The sequence below is a fragment of the Mixophyes fleayi genome, chromosome 9, assembly GCF_038048845.1.
Source record: "Mixophyes fleayi isolate aMixFle1 chromosome 9, aMixFle1.hap1, whole genome shotgun sequence".
NCBI classification, from domain to species: Eukaryota; Metazoa; Chordata; class Amphibia; order Anura; family Limnodynastidae; genus Mixophyes; species Mixophyes fleayi.
Genome location: NC_134410.1, coordinates 12,405,430 through 12,425,261, shown reverse-complemented (window position 1 = coordinate 12,425,261; position 19,832 = coordinate 12,405,430). Strand labels below are relative to the sequence as shown.

General features: G+C 41.9%; 1 protein-coding gene across 1 annotated transcript; it reads left to right on the top strand.

Annotated features, from left to right (window-relative positions):
• Positions 1–8,598: 8,598 nt before the first annotated feature.
• ZBTB22 (zinc finger and BTB domain containing 22) lies at positions 8,599–15,872 on the top strand. The gene is made up of 2 exons (XM_075186446.1): positions 8,599–8,663; positions 11,775–15,872. Exon 2 carries the CDS (start codon positions 11,802–11,804, stop codon positions 13,146–13,148), a length of 1,347 nt encoding a protein of 448 aa, XP_075042547.1. The 5' UTR covers positions 8,599–8,663; positions 11,775–11,801; the 3' UTR covers positions 13,149–15,872.
• Positions 15,873–19,832: the final 3,960 nt, after the last annotated feature.

Here is a 19,832-nt window from a genome sequence, read left to right as displayed (position 1 = left end):
TCCGCAAGCTAAGGGGTCTCCAAGGAGTGGAATTCAACGGTCAGGAAATCCACATATTCCAAGATCTATCTTGGCAAACCCTACAATTTCGGAGGTTACTTAAACCCCTTACGGAGGAGCTCCGGAAAAAATCGATTAAATACAGATGGGGCTTCCCGCTCCAACTACAAGTTACACATGAAGGGAAACTGACGGTCCTCAGGATTCCATCAGACCTGCCAGACTTCTGTACCACTCTGAACATTCCTTTAATCACTCTAGCTGAATGGCAGGAGTCCCATCAACGTTTGTATCCGGTAATGGAGTCCCAACACGATGATAGGTTCCAATTTCCAAGTAGATCCAAGCGGTCACCCCAAAAGCGTCTGAATCAGCAGGCACAAGGGAACACTTGAATACGCACAAATGAGTGCGAGACTTCACCCTTAGGAGGAGAACCTCTCATAAGACCCAACTAAAGACCTGCTACCGTGAATAGCTTCTCTTGGGCGTGAATATTCCTATCCTACCTTTGCCTACTTTATCCCCCTCATCTCTGATATGTTATTTACAACTGTTAGTGTTCAATATAGATTTGCCTAGCTCATCAATATTTTTCTAAAAGTTTTTCTATAGATTTCTAAGGTTATAGTGTTATAATGTTTTCCAATATTACAATGTTCAAGTATTTTCGATTAGCTGTGTGTTCATGCATAGTTGTTTGTTGTTCTCTTTACAAAAATTGAATATGTTAGTACATATAAGTAACAGAGGTCCTACACCTCCCTGGAAGATAGGGACCTGGGCTGAAAATACCCGGGACCCTGCTGAGGACGAGATGCGGACCATCTATCTATGTATGTTTGGCTGTCGCTGTTTACTGCCCTCCTCAGGGCTCCAAGACCGAGTGCTATATTCCGGACCATGTTTGGATCACGATCCTATATGGTATGCCGGAACGGTCTTACAAAATTGCCAATGATTAGTAGCTCTTTGCTGATACTGATACTTCAGTCTAAGCACTTATGGCTTCCTGACCCTCTTTCCTCCCCCTTCATTCCTACTTTCTTCAATTCCCCCCCACTACAATTCACCTATGGGTTCATACACACTTTCCCCTTGTGGTGGTACACAGGTAAATACCTAGAACTGCTTGGTAATGGTGGGTAGACTTAAATGCGTTACCCTTAACGTTAAGGGTCTAAATGTCCCGGAAAAGCGGTCCCGTTTATTACGCGACCTTATGGCCAAAAAAATTGACGTAGCCTTTTTACAGGAAACTCATTTCAAGCAAGGTTCTGCTCCTAGGTTGAGCAGCCGCCAATTCCCACATGTCTTTATGAGTAACAATGCGGAAAATAAGTCCCTGGGAGTGGCAATTCTCATGTCCAGTCGTTTGCCTGTTCAGGACATAGACACACATACATTACAGGAAGGCAGAGGTTTGGCAGTGACATGTATGATATCCACCCAAATGTATACCTTTGTTAATATTTATAGTCCGAACTCTAATCAACCTGTATTTCTAGAAAAGCTTCTGGACAAAGTGGAACCGTTAAAGAAGGGCATCACTGTAATGGGCGGAGATTTCAACTGGGTTCTACATCCTCCGACGGACTCATCTTCGGGATCCGCTAGACTGGCCGGTAAGCTGTATCGAAGGGTGAGACGTACTATGCACGAACACCAGCTGGTTGACGCGTGGCGTCTTAAACATCCCACAGACCGTGACTATACTTTCTTCTCGCACCCACATAACACGTATTCGAGACTGGACTATTTCTTCCTTACCCATAACCATTTGCCCTTGATTTCAGAGGTAACTATAGGCCAGATCACATGGTCAGATCACGCGCCGGTGTACCTGACGCTCTCTATTTCTAAGACAGTTAAGAGACCTTTCACCTGGAGACTAAACGAACTCCTAATTCAAGAAGCGCATAACAAGACAATGATAGAAGAGGCCATCACGGATTATGTCCAAACCAACGACACACCCGACATTTCGAAGATTTCCTTATGGGAAGCTCATAAATGCGTTATACGGGGTAAGCTTATTCAAATGGGTGCGGTTAGAAAGCGAGAAAAAATTGCCCATAGGGACTCGCTCCTAGAAAAAATAAAGACACTTGAAACGAGTCACAAATCAGACCTGGATCCCTCTGTTATGATAGAACTGACAGAAACCAGGAAGGCCTTAAATCAACTAATGTCAGATAAAATTAAATATGACCTCCGTAGATGTCAGAACCAATTTTATCAGTGGGGAGATAAGCCAGGGAAGCTTCTGGCCCGTGCTTTGCGCAAACAGAGAGCTCAACTATATGTTCCCCAGATCAAGACAGACGCAGGGTCCACACTAGTTCACACTTCTGATATCGCTGGGGCGTTCCGGGACTATTACACCAAGCTTTATAATCTGTTTGACACATCTAACACATCTAGCCTCCCGACTAAACAGACCCGCATAGCAGAATACCTTGAACGCATAGATTTTCCCACGCTAGATGAGGACTCTGTACAACTGTTAGAAGAACCCTTTACGACTGAGGAACTAGAGGAGGCGATTAAGACGACGCCATCAGGGAAGAGCCCGGGGCCGGACGGTTTTACCACTCTTTACTACAAAACTTTCAAAACACAATTAGTACCTCTTTTGCTCCAGGCTTTTAACTCTGTCTCTGCCCAGAAACACTTCTCCCCTCAAACACTAGCTGCCCAGATTACTGTATTGCCAAAAGAAGGGAAAGATCCAGCTTCATGTGCTAGTTATAGACCCATCTCTCTACTTAATGGGGACATTAAACTTTACGCTAAACTGATTGCAAATAGATTGAAACCATATCTGACCCAAATCATTCATTCTGATCAGGTGGGGTTTGTCCCGGGAAGGGAGGCAAGGGACAATACCACTAAGATAATTAATTTGGTACAATACGCACACACCGCCAACATCCCTACGGTTTTACTATCCACAGACGCCGAAAAGGCGTTTGATAGAGTGGACTGGGAATTTATGAGGGGGGTCCTTAGTCACTTGGGTTTAGGTCCATTGAGTATGGCCCGAATAGAGGCTTTATATATGAAACCAACGGCAAGAGTCCGGGTTAACGGGGAACTATCAGAACCCATTGTAATATCCAACGGTACCAGACAGGGATGCCCCTTGTCTCCGTTGATCTTTATCTTGTGTATGGAAGCATTAGCTCGATCCATCCGGGCAAACTCTGATATTTCTGGTCTACGGTTAGAAGACAAAAGCTTTAAATTGGCGCTTTTCGCGGATGACCTCCTGGCAATCCTCACTAATCCTGTGGTTTCAATTCCTAACTTAGTGTCAGAATTTCAGCAGTTTGGCGAGCTGTCTGGCTTTAAAATAAACTATTCAAAATCGGTAGCACTCAACATCTCTGCGCCCGAGACAGTGGTTGAAGGCCTGAAGCCAGCATTCTCATTCACGTGGCATCCCTCACGACTTAAATATCTGGGGGTGTTTATCAATAAGGATAACAAAAAGATTTTTGAGGACAATTTTATCCCCATCACCAATACAATTAGTAGAGACCTGAAAAACTGGTGTCCAAAAGGCTTTTCTCTGATAGGCAGAGTCAACGTGGTCAAGATGAATGTATTACCACGGATTCTCTACTTGCTCCAAACTCTCCCTATACACCTTCCCACCTCCTGGTTCAAGACGCTACATAAAGCAGTTAGGGATTTTGTATGGAATGGGAGGCGCCCACGTTTTAAACATGACATTTTATATATGCGGAAACACGCTGGGGGGCTACAATTACCCAACTTCGCGTTATACTACGATGCGGTCATACTAAATAGAGTGGTGGACTGGACAAGGCAGAGACTGGACAAACAATGGGTCTGGATAGAGAGTTACGTCGCAGGCAAGGCCCTTAAGTTCTCATCATGGCTACACTCACTCCCTAAAATCATCCACCCGACTGTTTCGCCAACCCTAGCTAGATGGGCCAAATTACGCGCGGCTCCTCATATTTCCTCACGACACTCGCCTTTGACCCCGATATTTGACAACCCAGAGTTTCCTCCAGGACTTACTAGACAGACATTCAGATGTTGGATTGGGGCAGGACTTCGCAGGGCTGGCCAGCTGGTGGACGCGTCTGGAGTCTTACCCTTCACCATTCTCCAAGCTAAATGGGAACTACCAAATGCGGAGATTTGGCGATATATACAGCTCCGCCATTTTCTGGGGTCTTCGGAGGTCCGAGAGTCGGTGGGGAGGTCGCTTACCCAGTTTGAATCTATATGTACCACTGCATTATATCCTAATCATACTTTGTCTCTCATTTACAGTATTCTCATTGAACATGCTTATAACCAACAACCTACCTTCATTAGGGAGTGGGAAAGGGAGCTGGCTTGCACGATTCCCGAGCAAGATTGGAAAAATATCCTTTTACGCACTCAATCAAGCTCGGTCAGTGTACGGGTGGTGGAGACACAATATAAAATTTTGACTAGGTGGTATAGATGCCCCAACTTGCTGGCTAAGATGGTACCCGGGATGTCAAACTTGTGTTGGCGATGTATGTCAGCACCAGGTACTCCGTTGCATATATGGTGGGAGTGCATAGCTCTTAGAACTTTTTGGGACGCAGTTCTTTTGATTTCAAAAGAAATAATGGGCGTCGAACCACCTAATTGCCCCAAATACTGGTTATTGAATCTTAATAAATTGACCATCTCAAAATATAAAAAATCAACAATTAAAAACCTCAGCAACGCGGCAAAGGCTGTGATCCCGGTGCACTGGAGATCACAGAATATTCCTACCATCAAAGAGTGGTTTGCCCGTCTAGAATCCTACAGAATAATGGATGACATACTCTATTCATCAAGAGACAAATATAGGGAGTATTACTATATATGGTTTAAGTGGCTTGAATTTAAGGATTCACCACTATATTCTCAGTGGAATAGGTGAACCCCCCCCCCCTTTTCCCCTCTCTCTCATCTCTGATCTATCCCTCCTTCCCTGTCTGTATTCCTCTTGACCTTTCCCCCATCCCTACATGATGTATTATAGTATACTAAATGGTACTTTGTTTTTTATATACTGGTGCAAAGACACACCTCATTCGTGTAACTGTATCTTTATATGCAATGTTTATTAATGACTTTAATGCATCGTTCAATTCAAAACAGATATATTTGTAAAAGCTGTTTAATTTTCTTTCCAATAAAAAAAGAATTTAAAAAAAAAAACAAAAAAACAAGTTAAATTAACCCAGCATGGGGAGGACCGATTCAAAAGTTATGTATGAGGGAGACTTTTTGGCTTTATAGTTTAGGCACAATGGCGCCGGATTGTTTTAATGAAATGTTTAATTTAAATAAATGACATTAAAAAATTGAACCACTTTTTTTTTTTTAACTATTTATTTTTGAAAAATAACACTGATATACAAACAGGAATAAACAATTAGTACATTGCAAAAAAACAGACATAGGTAGATAACAATGCAAAGGCAAACATTCGAATAAAAACAAAAACACATTTTCAATAGGAGAAACAAATGAGGAACAATTGTTGCACCAATTGCTCAAACTCTATAACATTTTCCAAGAATATGAGGTGGGAGGGGGGGGAGACACTGGTCGTCGCCGGAAGAGGAAAATAGAGTGCAGAGGAATGTACTTCACAAGAACTCGAGAAGGGGGACAACTCCGAAGAGCAGACAACATAAGAGCCGCTCGCTCTTATGGGGGTTCACTAAGGGGGTTCACTTAAAGGGAGGGAGCTGGTGAAGCAGCTAAGGGTTTACATGTAAAGTCGGGGAGCCCAAATCTGGTCGAATTTATCATCCTTATTGTGTAAATGGTGTGTGATCTGTTCCATCTGGGCATTGAACCATATATAGGAGCGTAGGGCCGCCATAGTGGGAGACTCGGCTTGTTTCCATGACTTGGCCACTAAGCATCGCGCTGCAGCAATGATGTGGGAAGCTAATTTTGTGGATTGTCTGTCATTGTCAGTCAGGGGATAGCAGAGAAGAAAGGACTACGGGTCTTTTCGGACAGGACACGGAAGGAGGGAGTAGAGGAGGGTCCTAACTCGGTCCCAAAAAGATGATATTTTAGGGCAGGTCCACCATATATGTAGAAAAGATCCCATCTGGCCGCAACCCCGCCAGCATAATGGAACCACTTTTTGAACAACTTCCAAGTCTCCCTTATACATACACATGTATTTTCATGGTCTCTTGATGGCTGGGTACACAGTGCAGAAATTTTCGACCAATGTGGTATCAACGACTGAACAACAAAAAAAATGCAGATTTCTGTATACAAACTATACATGTTTTAAAAGATTTACCCTCAGATCTGTGCTCTTCCACTGTCATAATCGTCGGCTGAAAAGATCATGACTCTGTAAACTTAATGGAGATCCTGATTGCGAGTGCATACACACTGCACAACATTGGAAAGATGACATCCCATAGCTGAGGGAGATTTTAAATTCTGCTGAACAATCAAATGAAACGATGATCGGTACTTTGGAACGACTGTCGTTCATCGTGCAAGAATACACACTAATGCGATATCGGGTCACACGGTTGTTTATCCGGTATTTGGCCGGATAATTGACTGAAAAACCTGTAGTGTGTACCCAACCTTATCCACATATATCCTTATGGTTTTCATTGTATCTTTCATTTTATTTTATTTTTTCTATAATATCAATCTTCTGTCCATCCCTTGGTTTGGATGAGAATTGATGTTATATGATAAAACAATGGTAAATATATCATATATTTAAGATGTGGTGCATTACATAAGTAATAAAAGAGAATGAGAGAACTTGGCTTGCAAATCTTGTAATGCTTTTTAAGGGCTAATGGTGGACTAATTTGGGTTGTAATTTTGATTGGTCAATGTGAACTTAAATATTCCTCCCTTTCTCCTCACCTAAATACTTCTGATGAATCCATAATTACATGGGGAAACGCGTGACGTACAACATATTGCTACAATCATACTGCTACAGAACTATACACCACACAGAGAGACAGACTATACTGAGTGCTGCATTGAACAGCACCCGATCCTGCCAAATCAGTGTGGAGATACCCTTTATATCATTATACATTAATCAATCTAGACACAACGATATCGAACTCAATATATCAAAACTATTATTATTATTATTATCATCTTTTTATATAGCGCCAGCAAATTCCATATCGCTTTGCCATCGTGAACAAACACTAATAAAATAATACTGTATAAGACAGAGGTAAGAGGGCCCTGCTCGCAAGCTTACAATCTATAGGACAATGAGATATTGATAAATGTAAGTGCCACATTTTGCATATTCTCCAGCCAGAATGCAAAGGTAAAAAGTTCTTAGTGGGTGCAGCCCCCAAAAAAGTCCTGTAACCAGGAATGTGAGCACTCATCCTTTATGGGTACAGATTAAGAGGAATTGTTCTTAATTAATTTTTATGAGCTATTTTTCATCGCAGCTGCATATTGTATGAGATACATATATTTAGGTCTATAGGTGCACACATTCTACAACTTTTACATCTTGTTTGAATTTTATATTTTTTTAATGAAATATTCCACTTATGTAAACCATCTTCTTTCATGGGGAGAGGGATTCATCTGCCCACGAGGTGCCACGATGTGTTTCCTGAACGGTCTGCAGAGACACATCGAGCGTTTACTAAAACCTCTGCTCATTATCCCTCGTGTCCCATAGACATGCAAGGAAAAGTGAGAGATTTCTATACCGTATTGGCCGGAATGTGCATAGTGGGACACTGAGGCGGTGTGTGCGTGGCGGCACTTTGCGGCCAATTCAATTCCCCCAATGCAATTTTTTTGTAGGGGTAAAACTTGACATCTTCTTTTCAGAGATTTCATACAACTGTGGCTGCTATATATAATATAAATAAAGGTAACACAATCTCTGCAGGATATACATTATATAACACCTTATACATGATAATTGTGTACAACTATTTATCTGCTTAACTTAACTGATTGTAAAAAAAATAATGAATATGGGATGTGCTATTTTATTTTGCAGTCCATATTGATAGTGGAGTACCAGGGGATTTATTCATTGTTGCATTTCACTGATGTGTATATAAAATATATATATATATATATATATATATATATATATATATATTCTTGTATAGTTTGTGTGTGTATATATATATATATATATATACATGTATATATATATATATATATATATACCTACATACATATATACAGGCCTCCTGTAATACACTGTATACCCCACTGAGACATAAATCTATCCATATACATTGTGTGTCTGAATCCACACAAAGCCCTCTATTTAGCTCCTCAGCCAATCACGGCACAGGATAGTCACTGTGTAGCCGCCTCTTTTCTTCACTGACAGCTCCGTGCACCAATCACCTCCAGCTCACAGGCCCAGCAGACGAGGACGCCTGAAACAAAAGGGGCGCGTCCTACAGAACACATCGACCAATCCGCGTTGGCGGCGCTTGTGATTTCATCTTTAAAGGCAAAATCTTTTTTGGTCGGCCAACTAGCTACCCTCTGGCAGGGGCTCTGTGCGCTGCGCGCCTTTAACTGAGGGGGCGGAGCCTGAGGAGGCCTGAGACACAGAGGGTGTTAAAGAGCCAGCAAGAGACAATCCTGGGGTGAGATAAGCTGTTGTGTTATTATAATGCTGTGTGCAGGGTGTGTGTGAGTGTGTCCATAGGGGGTGTCACTGGTTGTGTCTCCATAGGGGGTGAGATCTGGGCCATTGCTGCATTTATATACATTGTACAGTCACTCTGCCGTGTGTATATTTATTATAGTGCAGGGATGGAGACTGCTGTACAGTTAGTTATACATAGCAGTAGCCACATCTCTGTAATAGGTGTATGTAATTATGTGTGTGTATGTGTGTGTATATATATATATATATATATATATATATATATATATATATATATATGTGTGTGTGTGTGTGTGTGTGTGTGTGTGTGTGTATATATATATATATATATATATATATATATATATATATATACATACATACATGCATATTCATCTCGCACATAGCTATGTGTGTGTATGTTGCACTTCTTCCAGGGATACCCCATTTGCTGGGTAATGTACTCCCTGCCTCTCATTACATAATCACCCATATCTGTTCCCCCAATGCACTTTATTTCTAATAACACAAACTAGCTGGGTGGAAGGTACATATAGGATTTTTGAGATCTCTCTGACATATATAACAAATCATTTATATCTCGTGTTCCATTCCTCCATCTCCCATAGAAGGTGGCTGTCACTTCTGTTTTATGCTTTGAGTCCTTGGTATGTTTAATTTGTCGTCTTGAGACTATATATATATATGTATATGTATTCATCATCACCATTTATTTATATAGTGCCAACAATTCTGCAGCGTTGTACAGAGAATATTTGTTGTTCACCTCAGTCCCTGCCCCATTGGAGCTTGCAGTCTAAATTTTATAACACACACACACCCCAAAAGATGAGCCAATTAACCTACCAGTATGTTTTTGGAGTGTGGCAGGAAACCGGAGCACCTGGAGGAAACCCACGCAAAGACGAATGACAAAGGATCTCTTTGTGTTTTTACACATTTTTAAGTTATGTTGTGCTGCATTTTTTGAATGCTGTTTGTTCCATTGTAGCGCCACTACATCAGCGCATTGTAAGCGCAATGAGACGCAGTAAGCGTTTTCATATGCATTCCCATGTGTGGTGGGCTTCAACAAGATGACTCCCTGTGTTATCACAGGAGTATGTTAAATGCAAATGGAAGGCACTTCTAAGTGCATTTAAAATGAATGTTAAACACACAAAATAATTTATATATGGTTTGACATGATAAAAAAAACACATTGAAAATGTCAATGACTGTGCCGGGAATAAGGTATAATAATACTGTACAAAGTGAGAATGATGCATGCATTTAGCCGATGTCTGCTATGGAACATGTCTACAGTAATACAGATATAAATCAGTGGTGGGTGACATCATCTACATCATCATCATCACACACAAAATTGCTATATAGACACTGAATATAATGTGCTCATCCTGTGACGTCCGAGCCACCATCAAATATTTCTAAGGCTCCTTAGTGCAGCAACTCGTACAGCAAAAATAATCATAAATAGAAACAGAACATGGATATATGCGATTGATGGAGAAGGTACAGAACACAAGACAGAGGTCAGAGAGGACCCTGCTCTTGAGAGCTTACAATCTAGAGGACCAGGAAGCAGACTAAGGCTCAGACATTACTATAGTTAAGAAGGGGCAGCATGTTCCACCATTCTGGTCTGCTAGTTGCCCACCTCTGATGTAAATCTTATAAAGCATGTTGAATCTACTACACTCCACCGGCCATGTCCTCCCCAGATTAATTATCCAGGCTTAATAAAGTGTTGTGCTCTCTGTCTGTGATATTTCTTGTTAGCTGGTTGGCTGAAATCCCTGGGGCTATGAAGTGATATAAAGGTAACAGTGAGGGTCCCTGGGGGCCTAGTAGGGGGATTTCTTCCCCTAGTGGTTGCGGTGATTAGAGTTCTCCCTAGGTTGGGTTGTCCTTTAAATTTCCTTTCTTACACATTTTCCCATTGTATTGCTTGAATATGTCCATTTAATGTCGTCTCCAGTTAGCCTCAGATTAATATACATTTTATATAAAATCCCAGTGTGAGTAACTGGCTGCTGTAGGATTTTGATCATGTGTTGGTGAGTGATGCAGTGAGTGCTCGGGGGACAACAGGCATAGGTACTGTGTAGAGCAGTGAGTCCTGGCACCTTGCCACTAATAGAAAAAAAATAAAAAATTGGTGTGGCAAAGTTTAGGACACCCCCTTTTTCTTAAGCCGCACCCCTTTTAAATCACACCAAGAAAACTGTCGGAAATAATTTATATCCCATAACTAGCTTGTTATGCGTATGTGACCATCATTCTACAGCAGGCCTGGCCAACCTGTGGCTCTCAAGGAGCTTTGAAACTACATGCCCCAGCAAGGCATGCTGGGACTAGTTTTACAAACACCTGGAGAGCTGTAGGTTGGCCAGGCCTTTTCAACAACCATTTGACCTGTATGCAGTGCCATCTGCAGCTGATCAGGTGTGCTGCAGGGCTCTGCTGTGGCTGCGCTTCTAATAAAGTGGCGATAGCAGAACCATCTGATGGCCACACAGGATAAACTGTTGATTTGGGAGCTGGATATGGCTACAGCAACAACAGCTAGCTGTAATGTGAAATACACAGCGGCAACATAGGGTTTGTATTAAAATAATTGCATTTGAAGCATAAGGAATGTGGTGGTAGGGGAGGGTGCACAGACATCACCCCGATGGCCACTGTGCACATTGCTGGCCATTATGGTAGGAATTTCTGCTAATTTTTTCAGGGCACATCTATGGGGTGCGAGTAATAATGAGCAGAGATTCCTGTAAAATCTCTGACGCAAGGGCGTTCCGGAGACCCCTTGCCCCCAAATTGAATATGTCATTCTACACAGATAATCTCCTATTACTGTATACTTGAATCTATTAAGTCAAAAATATACAACCATAATCTCCAATGGAAGAGAGCGCCTAGTATACTATTATTTGTGAAAGATGACCGGACGTGGCCTTGCTGTGTAATAACGGTCAAAACAACCATTTTTCAATTAATGTTTCAATATATTTTCCTTTTGAATGTAGTGTCCTTATTTGTGTGTGTACCTGTCACTAATTTTATATCTCCCTTTGTCCTTCAGGTGCTCCCCCACTCTTCCTGCGCTATCATGGACCCCTCTGGCCCTGTCATCCATGTGGACTTTCCAGATGTGGCCAGCTCCCTCCTCGAGAGTCTCAACCAGCAGCGCGTGGAAGGAAAGCTCTGCGACGTTTCCATCCACGCCCAAGGCCGCGTTTTCCGGGCACATCGCGCGGTGCTGGCTGCCTCCTCGCCCTACTTCCACGACCAGGTGCTGCTGAAAGGAATGAGCTGCGTGGCCTTGCCCGGCGTGGTAGATCCAGGGGCATTCGAGGCCGTACTATGTGCTGCCTATACAGGACGCCTGACTATGCTGGCCGATGAGATTGTCAATTACCTGACTGTGGGCAGCGTGCTGCAGATGTGGCACGTTGTGGATAAGTGCTCCGAGCTTCTAAAGGAGTCTCGAGGTAGTGGCAGCAACTCTGTTTGCGGAGAAGCAGCAGGGAACAGCGGTGGTCCCACGCCGCAGAAACCTCACTCCGGCAGAGCCAGTGAGAACCAGTCCCCAAGCAGTAGCAACTATTTCAGCCCTCGAGAGGCACCACCAGAGTCTTGTGCCGAGCGGAGTAGGAGGAGGAGCGATGTTGCTAGTGAGGCTGCAGAAGAGGCCGGTGGTGATGAAGAGCAAGGTGTAGGTGTAGTCTCTGTCGCAAGCTGCACCAGTTACAGACGGCCTAGCATTGTGCCACAGCGACACTGGGTGTACGTGAAGAAGGAACGACCTCACCAGGGTCTGGTGTTGACCTGTGAAGGTGAAGAAGAAGATGATGATGAAGAGCTTGAGGAAGATGAAGAGGAAGAGCAATTGAGTATTAGTGATGTCCGCACTCTCAATGCCCCAGAGGAACAGGTCAATTTCTGTGAGCCTTCAGATGGCATGCCTTACGAAGAAGGATCCGGCAGTGGCTCAGGTTACCCCCAGGGTCCTCCTCTTCTGCCGCTGGACATGCAAGGAAATCAGCTGCTGGTTTTGCCCTCAGGGCATGGAGCCGCTGGGCAAGGTGGGTCAGGGACGAGCCAGGGAGAAGGTGGCAAAATATTCCTGTGCCATTGTGGGAAAGCATTCTCGCACAAGAGCATGCGCGATCGTCACGTCAACATGCATCTCAACTTGCGCCCCTTCGACTGCCCGGTATGTGGGAAAAAGTTCAAGATGAAGCATCACCTCACAGAGCACATGAAGACGCACACTGGGGTGAAACCGTACGAATGTGAAGTGTGTGCCAAGAAGTTCATGTGGAGAGACAGCTTCATGAGGCATCGCGGTCACTGTGAGAGGCGGCACAGGGCAGGAGTAGCAGGAGCAGCAGGGGTGACAGGAGGACTTATCCCTTGCCCAACGCAAGGGATAAGTGAGGCGCCGTCTGTGTAACACAGGCAGGGGGCAGAGAGTGGAGGCAGTGGGGTGGAAGGGTACAAAAACTTTTCCCGAAAGGCCAGGGATGAAGGGGACCTGAGTTTGAGCAGGATGGGGGTTCAGGAGATATAAATTCCTGCTGAGCGACGGAAACAAAGGTGGCTTCTCAAGTGTCCATCAGACTCCGAGACTTAATTCCCACCTTTCATCCTGGAAACAGCAATATTATATCCCTCTTTTACTTCCTGCTGAATCTCCATTTTCTTTTGGCCCCCTAGACCCTCATACCCACTAAGACACAAACTGCCCCCCTCTCTATTATGACTTTTAATCCTTGAATATTTGCACCGATACAGTGATGGCCACGTTTGCGTTCTTGCGTAATGTACGTCGGTTCACAGATGATTACGGGCAGAAGCTAGATGCCCCCCCGTGTAAGGAAGGGAAATTGGCACGTCCCACCTGTCGGGGCCACAAACATGCATATTGTACAGTATTTTCAGTTTCTAAACAAGATGTGCACACACTACAGATCTCCCAAACCCCTGATCCCAGCGACCCCGCACTGTTCATATACGTTGTCCTTTTATTACAGGTATGGAAAGAGGTTTCTAAAAACTGGCGAGTAGGATAAAGAAGGTTGGTAAATTGCTTCAAATGAATGTTCCTCCAGAGATGTGACACGTGTCATTTTTTAAATTGGTGTTTTTACATTTCTACCCCTGATTCTGGCAGTGAAAGGGACGGGTTAAATTTGTTGCGGTACATTTATTATGGTTCCAAAATCAAAACTTTTTAGGGCAACAAATAATCACAGAAATAACCAGGGAAAAATGCCAAGAATAATTGGAGGTAGCGCATCATTTTTAAATGTATCATGCAGGAACATTGATCAGTTTTACGTCAGTCTTTATAAATGTCCCTCCTGGTCTTCTCTCCAGGGAGTAACTCTCACCCCTAGAACAATATATGTTTATAGGACGTACGTAGAGAAAGGGATTAGTCGTCGAACAGTGAGTGTTCGATAAATGTTCAGTTCTGGAGGATGAATCTTGGAGAAGGAGAAATCCAAGCCCTTGATTAAGACTCTATGGTCTCGTGCAGGCCAGGTGTGAAGGATGCCCCCATATCCGTGCTCTTGTGATTTGGTATTCTTCTATACGTTAATAATTGTCTCTAGTGCCACGAATGGAAATCCCCATATCATGACCTGTTAGAATGAGGTCTAATAAAATGTCAGGGTACAGAAAGAGCAACAATGCAATAAGTGACACTTTTGAAAGTGGAGGATGAAGGTTTAAAATGTACCTGTGGACTACAATGACAGCAGCCATTTTATTCCAAAATTCGGGGGAATGCCGTCAAATGATTGACAGGCTCAAAGTGACATCCCTGAGGCACATGGTACATTCTCAAGAATAATGGTTCAGCCCAAAGAATGGCTGCCCCCAGTGTGAGTGCAGGTGATGGGTACGCTTTAAAAGGGAAGTACACCAAAATCAGTTATACAGTACTTTTTTTTTTTTTTTTTTTTTTTTTTTTACTGTTGTTGCCTTTAAAGTATTCGGTTATTTTTATAGATGAGTTCTTGGAGACGATATACATTGTTTAAATGTATCTAAACTTCACTGTTGTGGGGATACTTGTTCTTTCAGGATATATTTAAGGAGTACTAATTAAGAAAACAGATTGACAAGTCTACGAATAGACGTATTAGGAACAAGGTTAGACAATTTGCAACACTTTCCATGTTTCTCTATACAGATGTTGTGCAATAAAGCTACATTATGCTTCTGTTAAGACAAGCAAATATACCGACATGTACTCTGACAATATATCATGTATACACTACCAACGGATTAGATGCAAATACGTGTGGTGGGCAAGGTGTATAAACGGAACGGGAACATAGACGGACATGTTGTGCTACTGGTGTAAAATCAGGATCAATGTAAGAAAGTATTTAGTGCAGTAATGGATTATTGCAATGGTTACAAAACACGTTTCCATGGAGACGTTTATTGGGTACAGAGAGACGGATTGGGGAGCAAAATTGTCTGTTCTGTATTGTATCCTTTATGTCTATATAAGGTATAAGTAGAAGATTGTGAATGCCAAACAGTGGAACAGCGGCCCGGTGACCCGTAATTTAGACTCTCCGTGGCTCCTCTTGTAATTAACTTTTGATCCATTCATGCTTTATTTTGCAGGCTGGGGCTAGAGATATATGTTAGAGTATGGCAAACTCCAGCTGTACTGGACTACATTACCCATAATGCTCAGCCCGGCATTGACTGGTCAACACAGGAGTTCTGCATGAGGTTAAGTGCCAAAAAAGTGTTTGCCCTGGTGCATATCACCCTAGTACCAGGATAAGTACTGGTGTCATTAATCTTTGTCTAGATTAGTGTAGGGCTTTATCTCCAGGCCCTACTCGAAAGGTAGGTCCAGTAAATTACTTTTTGTGAGTTTTAAGTGGAAAGTCTCAGTAAGGGTTTATAGATTGTATAAAAGCAAATTAACCTCCACCTTTAGCAGTGTGGGAAAAACATTGTCATGGATTTGTTTGGGGGAAAGGAAGATCCGGGTGTCTGATTGGACGTACATTCAGGATAGGTCCATCACAAAATGCCCTTTAAGGTCACACAGAGCTCTTCTTAGTACTGTGTCCGTAAATCTGCACATTTATTAACAAGATCAGCGGAGTAATTGTGTCACCTCTGATTCACTGTAAACTGTCTATGTTTTCCATGTGTGTTATATCCTCATCGTTATTGATAGGAGGTGTCTTACTTTGAGGATTGATCACAGTTTGGTGATGTTTTAGTCCACCCATCTCCTGCTCGCAGTGGAGCCTGATCATTCACTAGGAACCTGTGATAGGAATGAGGAATGGGGCACAAACTAAATGAGGAACTGCTCATTGCTGGCTAATCACTTTAGGGTTAGGCTAGACGGGCAATTGTGAATTGTGATCAGTTATGAGACCGTAGGTCATAATTGTGTAAAATAAGTCTCTTGGGGGGGGGGGGGGGGGAATTCAATTTACTGCAAGTTTTTCTTCTTTTTTTAAATTTTTACCGCAGTATTAAAAAAAAAAATATCCTGCGTGGGTTTTTAACTGCTATAGCGACTGTTTTTAGTTAACGCAGAGTTAAAACTCATGCAATTCAATTGCGCGTTAATCATTGGTGCTAGCGAATTTTTAGGGGAGTGAAGGGGAGGGTTTACATTTGCATACATTAGATTACATTACTCAACCTTTCTATTTGATAATATCTGCATACAGTACTTTAGCATATTTTTTTTTATTTCACTATTTCTAACTATAGAATCATCTATACCATATCAAAACACATTCATACATACACATTAGTACAAAAAACATACATAAATATAATTAATTAGTGATTTTCTTAAATTATTTTTATGGGGGCTTCTTAACAATTTTTTTTTTAAATAAAATCAACTTTTTCATGTTATGCATTACTGATAAACATAGTTTATCTTTTTTTTTTCATTATTACATGATTTCAAATAGTTTTCTTAGTTTTTTTTTTTATTTTTAACACACCCCAAACAGGTGCGAGATAAAACAGCATATTGACCTGTTTAACGTGCCGCGTTACCACGCTATAGTTTCAATAGACCTTCTACTAGAGCGCGATAGGACCGTTTTAAGAAAAAAAACGCTGCCTTAAAAATTGAATTGAATCGCGGGTAAAGTTAAGTCACTCGAAAATTATATAAAATTGTGTTAAAATGGTAGGTTAATTGGCTGCTAACAAAATTGACCCTAGTCTGCGTGGCTGTCTGTCTGTGTGTGTGTTAGGGAATTTAGACTGTAAGCCCCAATGGGGCAGGGACTGATGTGAGTGAGTTCTCTGTACAGCGCTGCGGTATTAGTGGCGCTATATAAATAAATGATGATTAACGCGGTGTTAAAAAAGACAACTCGCGGTCAATTGAATTCCCCCCTTAATACTATAACATTCCCATCTGTGTCGCACAGTCCGCGACTGACAGGAAAAAATGTGGCATTCTGCTTCCATCAGTCACAGGACAGGGTAACCCATGTAGGGGGCCCCTAATTTTACATGTCATTGACCCCTGGCCATGTGAAGTCAAAATGCCATGTATCATTAGACTAGAGCATGCCTGGCCAACCTGTGACTCTCGAGGTGTGGAGAAACTACAATCCCCAGCATACCATCACATCTATTGGTTGGCTATCTACTGGCAAAGCATCATGGGGCTTGTAGTTTCACCACACCAGGAGAGCCACAGGTTGGCCAGGCATGGCCTAGAGTTGCATGATAATTATGCCAGTAGCATTACATGTCTGTGGGATATTCCCTGGATTTACACACACATTCAAATACACATAAGGCACAGCAATAGAAGAAGGCTGGTATATATACTCTTTATTGTCAGGAACCTATAGCATAATCATAGATTGTCAATACATTCTGCGCTAATACATCAATTTAGAAGGGGGAACTACAGGTCTCAGCATGCCATTAAGCCTCTGCTGGCGATCCAAACTTGCCTACCTGACTTACGGACATTGGAGAAGTGTTAATCCGAAATAAAAGATAAAGGCCTCACTTTTTAGTCTGACTTTAATAACATATACCGATCTATTTGTGGGTATCCGCACAATGGTACTATCTCCGTACACAATATAATTACAGCTATATATGACTATAGTATACCGACTTGTAGCAGTAGGTGTGAGTAGATGTGTGTGACTATGTATATAGTTTTTTTTTTTACACACATATATGTATTTATATAATATTGTGCCTCATAGAGACACTAAACTATTTATAGGTGTAAGTAGACTGAAAAACGGTACATAAATAAGTATACGCCCATTGAATGAAATGCCATATCTGTTTGTATTGGTATACACATGCGCGTGCATATAAATCCACATTTATTCACTTACGTGTGCACGGCAAGACGTGTGTGTACATGAGTCTGAGTATAGAGGACTTGTATATAGAGCGGTCTACCTACAGTACTAACCAGAGGTCAGGAACACTAATGTGTATACATAATTGTACGAGTGTGCATATACACTCACCCCATCCTTTTCTATGCCATAATTTATTGTAGTGAGGGGCTTGGGCCTCGTTAAGGTGACTAATTACTGTTGGCTTGTAGAATAAAGTGCATTTACCTGAGCCTTTGTGTGTTTCTTGTCATCTGTATTTTGTTGGTAAATTGTGCATTCACCAGCATTGCATACATTAAGCAGCATTATATTGAGGGACACATCCATATATTTAATAATCAAATCTGTACACAGATACTGTCAGTTTAAGGCTTGTTAGTGAACATGACGAAGATAAATTAAGTGGAATCGAACCCACACAAAATTATTTGTAGGTTATTAAAGGAACACACAACCAACACATTATTATTTATTTATTTTTTAAACTGTCTCCTCCACCAACTGATCGGGCTGTTTGGATAAATCACCAGATATTTGGCAATATGGCAACAGCTACTTTAAATTTGGTTATTCAGATCTGACTTGCTTGTGCTGGTTGGTCAATGACACCAAGGTGTCAAATTTGGCTGTCCTAAACCTCTTGTGTTTAAGTAAATCCAAATGGTCATGTTTGGTAATGGAAGGCTCTCTGCTATGATGTGTTGGATACATTCTCTAGTAGAGTGTATCTAATAATTGCCTTTGCTTCATGTCACTCCTATGTCCTTTTTGCTTCCAAAATTTCAAAGCCTGTGACAACAAGCAAACATCAGTAGCAGTGGGGACCAACCTTATCATGAGGGAAACTGGAGACATTTAAAAAGAAGATAACCATAAGCTACACCCTTTTACACAGTGTATCTAACATGATCTAGTATCCACCCTGCAGCTTGCTGTTAGCAAAAATTACCATTTGGTTCTACTTAAATTATGTGTATAAAGTCCACAAAAGGTTGACAGGTCACTATTTTTCTTGGTGCAGCTCACGTCCCCCACAGCCTTCTCCAAACAGGGAAAGCTACAAGTGGGAAGGTCTGGAGGGTATTCCACTGATGTAATGAAGTTTTGAGCTACTTTTTCCTGTTTAGAATACAAGGAAATGGGTCCATTATACTATAATTATATGATTAGTGGAATTATGCTTTTGTTTTGTAACGGGATGGCTTCAAGGACTAAGCAAAGCTGTGCGTTATGGGTTCAAGTATAATGAAGCCATAAACTCATCAACATACCTGAAACTCTCCAGAATCGGTCATGGTGTCATGTATTCTATTGTTCTACAATTACCGTCAGATTACACAGACTGTCAGAGGCTTTCATGAAGACAACAGGTTAGTAAAAATAAATGGCAACTCTTAAATAAGCATAATGTGGATCAGTAAGTCTATAGTTGCCAATATTATCAAGGACACTATGCTGATGAGCGCACCTGAGGCATGGTACTGTCTAGATACAATTTGGTGCAATATAATTCCCATCATTTTTAAGTGACCTATTTATGTAGTTAAATACAATACTATAAAGCCAGAGAATAAGAACAAAGGGTGAGAATTGCACTCGGTAAACCGAATCGGAGGAGTTGTACTGTGTAGTTGCTCAGTACTGAAAGGTAAGAGAATGAAGAAGGTTTTACAGTAATTTTGTAAGAATGTGTAAAGAACTTGAAACATGAAGAACCCCCTCCCACCACCAAAACACAT